The 10,772-nt window shown below is 47.7% G+C and overlaps 1 protein-coding gene across 2 annotated transcripts; it reads left to right on the top strand.

Annotated features, from left to right (window-relative positions):
* Positions 1-2,279: 2,279 nt before the first annotated feature.
* RGS4 (regulator of G protein signaling 4) lies at positions 2,280-9,458 on the top strand. Of its 2 annotated transcripts, XM_043567549.1 has the most exons (5): positions 2,280-2,449; positions 5,321-5,425; positions 5,709-5,770; positions 6,353-6,519; positions 6,961-9,458. In XM_043567549.1, the coding sequence occupies exons 1-5, from the start codon at positions 2,406-2,408 to the stop codon at positions 7,198-7,200; spliced, it is 618 nt and encodes a 205-aa protein (XP_043423484.1). In that variant the 5' UTR covers positions 2,280-2,405; the 3' UTR covers positions 7,201-9,458. The 2 variants fall into 2 exon arrangements, with proteins under 2 accessions (XP_043423484.1, XP_043423485.1); XM_043567550.1 differs by lacking the exon at positions 6,353-6,519 and having other exon boundaries at positions 6,961-7,031.
* Positions 9,459-10,772: the final 1,314 nt, after the last annotated feature.

The following is a 10,772-nucleotide window of genomic DNA, read 5'->3' as shown; positions in this document are numbered from 1 at the left end:
ATTTTGTTATCTACTGTATATAATCTAACAATAAAAAAATATTTGCCTAGCACTTTCCATTTTAGAAATACCTCTGTTGACATAGTTTATCTCATTTGATAAGACAGTGAGAAATACAATAGCACAGTAGACAATCCATATAGCCTGGTTTCAGGAACCAGGTCTATTAGTTAGAAGGCGTGACCCTGGCAAGTCACTTGCCCCCTCTATTTCATTTTTGGTAAAATGAAGGCGTTAGCCTCGATGATCTTGAATCCCATTTAACTCATTGATTGGCACTGTTTGTATTTATGACAAATCAAGCTTCTCTTTGACCTAGGTCCAAGGTATAAGTTCTTATGGGGTCTTCCTTCATGTTCCTAAAATGAAACTATCTGAACAATCACTCTCTTAGGTGCCTAGGTCAACAAAGAAGGGCTTCGTCTACCTTTGGGTGACTTTTCTCCCTGTGAGTTATTCTCTCCTCTTTGATGCCAGTTCTGATCGGTCCATCTCCCTGGGTCTACCTTCCTTGGTCTGATGGCCTCTGTCACTCTGCATTGCACTGTAGTCCCTTCCACAGCACAACCTAGGACAGCCGTCAGCTTCACAAAGTAATTTATGTGTTCTGTGGTACACCCCAAGGAAAAGGTGTCCAGTAGCTAATCTAATTTTTTTCCCATTTGCCTTGGAGAAGGCCAGAGAATTTTTCCTATAATTTTACACACATCTTCTAGATGCATACTTCCATATTTCTCTGGCGTCTCCTTGCTCTACTAGCCACGGGCCAGGGTAAGGGGGTGGGCAGTGCGGGATGTCTAGGGGTTATGTATGTGGTAGGCAGATTGCTCGTTATCACTCCCCCTTCTATTTTCGCAGGTACCTTTGCATCTCACTGGAACCCGTCTATTTTTCACCTTCTCCACTGAAACCATTTGATGTCCCTGCTTCTTATATGTAAAGCACAGCTCACTATATTGCTATGATCAGGAGCCCGTCTACTGAAAAAATGAAAGCTGTTTGGGTCTGACGTAGCAATTAATTCCCTCCTTCCACGCATTGCCTTCCTGCAAGGTGAAGACCCCTCTGTAACTCTGGTGTGGGTACCAGAGCTATGACTACAGGATGCAAAACACCTGTGTGCTTCTTTGAACATTCAGTCTGTCATATTATGTACAGAAGATACTAATTGTCCAGGTGTCAGAACCACCTGTAGGGTCAAATGTTCTTATGTTCACTCAGAAGCCTGGTAATATGCATGCGAATTACATCTTTTCTTGCCCCTTTCTCTCTCTCTCTCTCTCTCTCTCTCTCTCTCTCTCTCTTTCAATATCTTGATATACCAGTTTGGAGACCTGAATTCTGTAAGACATAATAATATATACATCTATTTGCAAATAAGAAAGAGGGTGTCTATAATTGTTCATTCACTCCCTCCTCTGGTCCTCAAGCTGCTGCCTTGCAGCTCTTGGCAGGAGGCATGGACGTATAAGAGACCGTCAGTGCTAGGCTGAGCTCTGTTCCTAGTAAGATTTCTAGAGAAGTACTCCACAGTCAGGCTGATGACAGACGTGGCTAATCCACTTTCCCTAAGGGGAATTTTCTGTGCTGCCGGGCATATAACTGCCTGCCATCCAGCTTTTCCTCTCCACATCCCTGCATGAATGTGACTACCCCCCGGGCAACTTCTGCACATCGCTGCCTGGAAACTGTGCTCCTGCCAAATCCCTTCTGGAAATAGGATGAGCTCTTGGACCACGTGCGATATGCTATTTCTAATGCAAAAAAAAAAAAAAAAAAAAAAGGAAGTGCATTGAGATTCGGTCCCAAAGTGAGCTCACCGAGTCTTGCTGCCAGCTTTCCTTCCAGGAGGCAACTTTTCCTTGACATTGTTTTTATATTAGAATGAATACACCTATGTTTCATAGCATGTGACACTCTCCCTCCCCCTCCCCCTTTTCTAGGAATTCAAAACCCCATACCGACATCGGTAGGGACACTGAGCACATTTTTCTTCTCCTTCCTCCCGCTTCGCAAAAGGTTTCTCCCGGGCTGTTCACTTAGCACGGTGATGCGTCATGTACCTCCGTGCTCATCTCCTGCAGCCGGGGAGGCGGGCGCTGCGGGGCGGGCGGTTTCAGAGCTGCCGTCTGATTGGCCGAGCGGCGCGGAGGGGAGGGGGCGGTTTCAGAGCTGCCGTCTGAATGGCCGGGCGGTACGGAGGGGGGGCGGTTCCAGAACTGCCTTCTGATTGGCCGGGCGGCGTCTGCTGGGCTATAAAAGGGACCCCTCCCGCCTCGCTAGCAGCTTGCAGATTTCTGACAGCGTCTTCCGCGAGAGGAGGGCCAGGGAGCTCAAAACAGAAGCCGCAGCGCCTCCTGCCTGCCGCCTTTCCTCCCCAGTTTGCGAATCCCACGCCTAACAAGATGTGCAAAGGACTTGCAGGTCTCCCGGCCTCTTGCCTGAGGAGGTAAGATCATTTTCAGCCACTCCCTGCGTTACACTTTCGGGGAGACTTGCTTAGTTGTTTACCTATACCACATGCCGACCTCGTTCTTTGGAATCAGAAACAGTGTGGTCAGGAGAGCCTTGACCTGCCAGCTTTCCTCCGAGACCAGCTGGACACTGTAACTGGAGGAGTGTGCTCCCCAGATGTTGGCACCTGTGTGTTGTTTTATATTGACCTCGGTTTCGAGGACCGTCCCGATCCTCTCACCAAGCTAGTTCGAAGGAAGAAGTGATCAGAGGGTTTCGGACTCAATGCGGTGGTCTGTGATTGTTGTTATTATACTTAAGCATCGCTGGGGTCTGTGGAATCATGGCTCTGAGCTTTCCCGATGGCGGGGGGGGGGGGTAGGTCTTGTTTAGGGAAAGATACCCCAGAATGAGGCTTGGCTCCAACATGGGCACACTGTGCTTTCTGTGTGGTGCTGCAGTATCTAACACTCTTTACGCTCTTATAAGCAAGTGTGACAATACAGTATGAGTTTCAATACTGGGTCCCCCTGCTCTGGCTGCCCCTTCCCCCAGCTCCTGAAATACCTTATGTGAATGGTGGTTGAAAAGTATTGATCCTAACAAATCGTTAAGGGTTCTGTAGAAGATCTCATCCTACTTTTGTCAATGTAGTGTCAATATACTGTCTCTTGATTTAAATAAATAAATAAATAAATAAATAAATAAATAAATAAAGCAAGCTACTTCATAGGTCCTTGTATGCCTTTGGCTTTTAAAAAGATAGAAATAAATGATTTCAGAGAATGCTTGTATGTTAGCCAGCTGAAGAAAAAGGCAGAACTGGTGCATATTACATTATTTCATCTTACAGTTAAAGGTAGAAAGTCAGTCTGTAGGTACACCATCCCCTTGTTTCCCTGCAAATACAAATCACCTTAAATTTCAGTTTAGAAGTATCCCAGAAAGCACAGTCTTCTGTGCAGTTCTTAGAAGTTTCCCTTTCGAATATTCAGGAGTGTGAAAGAATATTCTTTGTAAAAATACGCTTTCATGGCTGCTTTTACAATGAAGCACCTATGGGACGAATGCCCCTGACCTCCACCATTCCTATCCTGAGCTGAACGGAGCAGATCGTATAGAGCTACGGTTAGCTCATCTGTAAAATTACCCTCACAGAATACAGGACTGCCAGGAAAGAGTTACGCTCTGGGAAGGATTTTCGGGGACAGATGAAAGATTGCACGAGTCTGCCCGAGGAGCTAAGGGGAGGTAACCTCTGATCAGCAAGGTGGACGGCTCTTCCCCCTCCTCGCTGGTCAACTGCAAGTTAAGTAGTCCAGTGCTCCGCCCTAGCATCAGTGCCTGAGACTGCAGAAGGGCATGAACTGCTCAAGGTCACACAGACAGTGCGTGGCAGAGTGCTGATCAGATCTGGTTTCCTGACTCCGGTGACCTCTGAAGTCATGCTGGTTTTTCTGCTTATGGTTGCACTGTGTTGGAAGGACAGATGTCACATACTTGCTAAGCCTACTTCCAACTCTTTATGAGACGACTTGCACTGATTAGGAACGCAGGTCTCACCCTGACCCAGCACACGGAAAGGTGAAATCAGTTCTGTTTGGACCGAATCACAATGTATTTCTATCTTAGAATCACGTGAGCCTTCGTGATTATATATTGGTATCATTAAGGAGGATTTTTGCATCCCCTGGCCAATTGGAGAAGCAGAGGAGGGAAAAATGGGCTTGTAAAGAAGAGAAAATACCATTTTAGGGGCAGTCCACGAACATAATGGAATTCAAACTTTCTGGGGCAACATGCATAGAGAAGCCACTGATCCATCAGAAGCCTTCCTAAAATGGCTCTTTATCCTTGTGACTTTATTTCTCTCCCTCTCAGGAGGAGCATCTAGCCTCTCACTTCTTTTACAATGACATTTCTCTTTTAACACTAGGTCCTGGTTTTATAATAAAAGAGATCCAAGCCAAAGAATAATTAACAGAGAGAGAAAGTCGAGCTTAAAAACTTATTAAAAGCTTCTTCGTTCTGAGTGAGTCATGCGCCCGGCCGTCCCCTCGCTACCTATTAAACAGGGACAAATAAACTGGAAGCTCGGCTCGAATGAGACAATCACTAGCTGCAGTGATGACTCTGGCTTGCTTCCCTTTATGGTTTTTAAGTCTCGGATGCCCTTTATCGTGTAAATGGCCTTACAGTGTAGATATTAGACAGGAAAGCGGCAGCAGCCCCGGAGGATTGCTCTAGAAGCAAGCCCCGAAGGTGCTCAGGTTTCGCCAGAGCTGCACACCCTCCCCCTGCTGGAGCTGCACACCCCCCTGCGTGGTGTGTATCCCGCTGTGAGAATTGCGGAATTGCTCCGCCCACCTCGTGTAAGGTTGGGACCGCGCAGCCCTTTCCCCTCCGGAGGGGCTTGTGCAGGGCCCTCTGAGGCAGGTGCAAACAAGCGACCCCGGGCCAGAAGGTGGCGTGCCACATTTCACAGTTCCTGCTTGCTTTTGAGGCCCACAGATCACCTGAAGAGCAGTCACGTTTTCAGCGTGTCTCTATGAGAGGCGCCAAAGCGTTCCATCGGTCAACATGACAGGCGTACAGAAGGGGCTCCTGGCGCCGACTGAGGGTCAGAACTCTGTCGCAGACAGAGCAGGCTGGGCCGTGACTCGGGCCCCGGGTATTGTAGTGAGTCACGGGCAGAAACAGAAGTGGGATCTCGTTTTCCTGAGAGTTCACGCCGCCGTCACCCCCCATCTCCTAAATTAACCGCTCTCCTGTCCCTTTCCTAGTAATGGACTCTTTGAGCTCTGCCACGAGGGCATCTGGTAAAGCAGCTAATTGGCTTTATTCTTTCTCCTCTTCTTCCGTGCAGTGCAAAAGACATGAAACATCGGCTGGGTTTCCTGCTGCAGAAATCTGATTCCTGCGAACATAATTCTTCCCACAGCAAGAAGGACAAAGTGGTGGTTTGTCAGAGGTAAGAGAAAAGGCCTCGGGGAAAACGCATGGGCTATAAACTCTTTAATGTCAGAGATGTTCTATGAGGAAAGAAAGAAGGTATGGTCCTAGTGAAGCGAGATTTGCATTTGAAATGTCCAGGCATTTAGTGGAAAGACTGCCCTCCTCGGCAACAGATCGCATCCTCAAGATGGAAAATACAATATCCGCATTTTTCTCAGGATCTTAAGTTTCTTGCGTAGTTTTGTATCACAGCATTCAAAGTTATTATTATTATTTTTTTGTCTCTGTAATGTCTCCAGGGTGAGCCAAGAGGAAGTAAAAAAATGGGCTGAATCACTGGAAAACCTGATTAGCCATGAATGTAAGTCTGATGACTTTCTTCCCCCCGAGAATGAGGACACAAGCTCTCTAGATAGCCAAGTTGTCTCCCACTATATTTGATCTAATAGGAATTGCAGAAAGGGTGGGGTTTCCTCTGACTTCCAGACTCGGGGGAATCAGTCTGTCTAAAATTTTCCCGTGCCCTAGAGCGTCGTGATACGTAATGAGAAGTTCGTCCGGACTCCGTCTCTCTCACCACATGGAAAAAGGGTAGAGGGAAAAAATATGCCAAATATTGACGTTTCTTGCAGAGTCGACCTCAGTATCTCCTTCTCCAACTGACTTTGGCAATTGGTAGCTGCATGGGCATTTCAGAAACACCATTTTCTGGAATGAGACTTCACCCCTTGAGCAAAGAGCACTAGGTATAACTGGGATCCAATAGATATCAAACAGATTAGGGTTACCTGACCCCACGTGACGCCCCAGAAAGTGGGGAGAGAGGGGCCTGTTTGAAGTCTCCATGCTTTATTCTCTCAAGCACGTTGGCTTTTCCTGAGATATGCTGTCCAGGAGGCCGGTCAGTGTGGTGATGAGTGTGGGTCTCTCTCCCCCATCACAGGTGGGCTGGCGGCTTTCAAAGCTTTCTTGAAGTCTGAATACAGCGAGGAGAACATTGACTTCTGGATTAGCTGTGAAGAGTACAAGAAAATCAAATCGCCCTCCAAACTGAGTCCCAAGGCGAAAAAGATCTATAATGAATTCATCTCAGTCCAGGCCACTAAAGAGGTAGGTCTTCGTGGCAGGGAACTCCCTGGGTCTTGGTGAAATTGCCTACAAGTGGTATTGAATGGCATGGACCTTTAGATGACCCGAGTTAAAGGAAAAGATAGAGCCGTGGAAGAGGTCATTACGGTCTCGACCACCTCAAGTAAATCATCAAGAGAAAAAGCTCTTTTTTTTATCCGGGTGACTTGGATGACCTCCCTTCACGAGTGTTTTGATAAATCTCCCCAATTTGTGAGAAAGAATGAGGGTCGTGCCCTGCCTGCCCAGAAGCAGATGAACCTTTTATAGTCTGTCACTCGCAGGTGCCAGGGTGGCATGGAATGTTCTGTTTTTCCATTTCTGGGGTATGGAAGCCGCACACTCCTGATTCACTACGAAGCATGCGGCCTCCCGTCCTCCCCAGGGCAGCGTGCCTAATACGTCCCGGCCTTCGCCCTGCAGGTAAACCTGGATTCTTGCACCAGGGAGGAGACAAGCCGGAACATGCTGGAGCCCACGATAACCTGCTTTGATGAGGCCCAGAAGAGGATTTTCAACCTGATGGAAAAGGATTCCTACCGCCGCTTCCTCAAGTCCCGATTCTATCTTGATTTGGCCGACTCCTCCAGCGCTGGCTCGGAGAAGCAGAAAGGAGCCAAGAGTCCCGCAGACTGTCCTTCTCTGGTCCCCCAGTGCGCCTGATTGTCACACGGCGCCGGAGGCTGACGTACCAAGACTTCTGCCTGGAGAACCTGAGGCCGAATATTGATCTGTATTAAGCACGAGGGCTTTTAACCCACCTTGTAGCTTAGTGTTCGTGCTGCCTGCCATGTGTGAGTCACTCCCATGTAAGAAGTAGATTTAGTGTTGGTGTTGCGGTGTCCCATCAGGGCAGGACCTCATTCCCGTCCGGTTTTCCCAGATTTCCTTTAGGGTGCCACGTGAGCAAGTACCCACATAATGGCTTTGTAGGGGTGGCTTTTCAAAGACGTGGAGCTCTCTCCTCCCAACGGCTTGACCTCAGGTGTGTTGGTTGGTACATTTCATGTGACATCCACAAGCACATGTATTCTGTTGGCACTTTCTCTAAACTCTAAGTGTTTAGATGAGGTTGACCTATTATGTGTATATGTGTGTGTGTAAATATATGTATGTAGGCACATATATTTACATTTATGCGTATGCACATATTTACACATATACATATATTGGCACACACATACATACACATTCTATGTATATGTGTCTATGTATATTACATATATATTTCTGCAAGGAGAGAGAGGAAAGACCCTAGGTGCTCATCACTAGAGTGGGTGCACATACTTATATGCACGTTCTGATCCCTGGCCTTTCATCCTGCAATCAAACAGGCAAACGGAACCGGCCGCCACGCAGGCCAAGAAAGGCATGCTAATCTGGGGAAAGTTGATTCTGTAAAACTCCATAGATCTTGCTGGAGAAGCAGCCAAGGGACTTCATGCGTAGTTTACTCACGGAGAGCCTCCCAGATTGAACCGTATTCTAAGGAGCAAGTATCCTAAAGAGTCTTATGCCTGACTGCCGCAGCTCTGTCTTGGGCTGGTTATTACTAACGGCACTTTCCAGCCCCTGAGCCGCTGGCTTCCCCTTCTTTGACTGGGTGCTTGGTGCATAATTGTTGGCAGGGTTGGTACAGAGTTGGGAGAGAAGATGTTTGAACTGAAGGAAGAAACGCAGGTGGGGCCTCGCCAGCTCTACCTGCTGGATGGTACTGGCTGAGCGAGGGCACAGAACTTCGGAGTTACTTTTTCTCCTCGACTCTTTTTCCCTCTCCTGACCAAGGTGCTCTCCTCATTTTGTTTTTGCCTGAGGACTTCAGCCATCAGATGAGGCCCCTTTCTTCCCTGGGTGGCTGGTGGTTTCCCCACCATGGGTCCAGGCTCTGTGCCTGCACCTGGAAACCAGCAGCCAGGGAAGGACTGTATTTTATAAAGGGATACATGTTTGCACAGACTGAAAAGCCCTTGTAAGTTTCTCTTTTGAGCCCAGGATCTTGTTCATTCCATTCCCAAACATCAGGGCTAACAGAGCCTGGGGGTATCTCCTTTTAGGCTCTGAAGACTAAATGAGAAAGGGGAGAAAAAAGAGAGAGAGAGAGAGAGAGAGATCGATTGTTAGAACTACTGTTCGGAACTTTTCAAGGTACATGAAATACTTGAAAATTTCTCATTTATGTTATTTATGATGTTTTGTACAATGTTTTTATTATTGTATTGTTTTATAAATGGGGGTGCAGGATATCACCTGAATTATTCATGAATGGCCAGGAAGTAATTTTCTTCTCATTCTTGTAAAACCACAGCCTCCGAAGCACACACGCACGCCTGCATGCACAATACCGATTCCTCCAGCATAGACGACACACGTGAGCACCTTGTGGCTCCTAAGCCAACAGGCCGGGTCGCAGAGTGAAGACACCAGAGTGTGTATATGCAGATCTCACTGTATCGAAGATCTAGGTTTTCTCATTGGAGCCCTTCTTGTCTCTCTGGCAGTCCTTGCTTTCAGTGTTCCTAGAGTCCTTCGTCCGTGTCCCTTTTCTCCCACAGTTTTGTCTCTGGTCGACTCCAGGATCCAAACGTGTAACTCCGTTGATCTTGCCCTATTTTAACGGTCATGACTTTCAGATTGTACCTGTGCTCCTGGACTGCTATCTCACACAGGTCCAGAAGGTCGTTCTGAATGAGAAGTAAATTATTTTATGTAATACAATTTTCAAGTGTGTTTTTCAGTTGTATTTTCCTCTCCCTTTATCACCGCTGGCCATGCTGAGCTTACCCGCTCACAGCCCGTGGGCCGAATTCTCCCGTTTGCATGCCTGCTTTTATCATGTGCTTTTAAAGGCCTCAAAGCTGATGCTTCCGGTGAAACCCACGCATCTTAATAACAAGGGTAAATAAATGCTTCAGACAAAACCATGTGCTTGTAAACACATTAATGATCCACAGAGAAGCAGCAGGATGTAGGGTGATGATGGCAGAGGGCTCACATCCAGTCTTTGATTGCTCCCATGCCAACTCTGGAGAAGACAGCAGAAAGTAGATGTTGTCTGTGTGAAGTTCCTGCCGCTGCTCCGCCTACCCCTCATCACGGAGCCGGGGCTGTCTTGGCTCCAGGGACTTTGCTAAGAGACTTGGTGCCGCCCTTCCAGGTCCTCAGTAACTGTTCCAGAGATAGAGCCCATCTTTCAGAGCTCCTCGCCTTCTACCTCCAATTATCCGCCCGATGAGAGAAGGTGGGAGCGGAGGAGACTGACAAGGGTGGAGGGGAGCTGTGGATCCCTGAGGGACAGATTCCTGCCCAAACTGCTCAAAAAGCCCTCCCTCCCCCTTACAGATTCCCTCCCCTCGAAAAGAGGTGTAGACTGTTCACATTCACGGTCACGGGTACTATATCCATTATGTCATGAGCCCCCCAGTTCCTGAACTGTACTTCTCCCGTGGCGAGGGTCAGCTGACGGGGTGTTGGGGACCATGGATTTTCAACTATTTTGAGGAACAGATCCTTTTCAGGGGTCTGATGAAAATTATGCACCATCTCCTGAGAAAAACACACAGAGGGATCCGAACTTCTCAGAAATATTTAGAGGAAAGCTTTGCAGCCTTGCCTCAAGACGCCCAGGGCTGCCCTTTCCTGTCTGCCACGTAGACGGGTCAGACTCGCCACAAGGGCCTGGTCGCTGCTCTTGGGTGTAGTGCCATCTACCAAGTGTGGTGGAAGAATTCAAGTCACTGCTGTTAGCAAACGTGAGCAGTGTCCTTTCCTTCAGCCTCTACCTTGCTCATCCTTTCTTTCTTCTTGATGGTCGGCCATGAAATAAACACATACGTGCAAACTCTTGCTGACCGCCATCAAAGAGCACGTTTTAAAAAACCACTCATTGGGGCGCCTGGGTGGCGCAGTCGGTTAAGCGTCCGACTTCAGCCAGGTCACGATCTTGTGGTCTGTGAGTTCGAGCGTCGGGCTCTGGGCTGATGGCTCGGAGCCTGGAGCCTGTTTCCGATTCTGTGTCTCCCTCTTTCTCTGCCCCTCCCCCGTTCATGCTCTGTCTCTCTCTGTCCCAAAAATAAATAAAAATGTTGAAGAAAAAAAAAAATTAAAAAAATAAAATAAAATAAAAAACCACTCATTATTGCTTATTATGGGCCAGATACTGCCCTAAGCACTTTGCATAGGTAAATAATTTGATTCTCACTCCAACCCTAAGATACAGACGCCAGTCACGGGCATGG

The sequence above is a fragment of the Prionailurus bengalensis genome, chromosome E4, assembly GCF_016509475.1.
Source record: "Prionailurus bengalensis isolate Pbe53 chromosome E4, Fcat_Pben_1.1_paternal_pri, whole genome shotgun sequence".
Classification (NCBI taxonomy): domain Eukaryota; kingdom Metazoa; phylum Chordata; class Mammalia; order Carnivora; family Felidae; genus Prionailurus; species Prionailurus bengalensis.
This window is presented reverse-complemented; position numbering and strand designations above follow the sequence as displayed.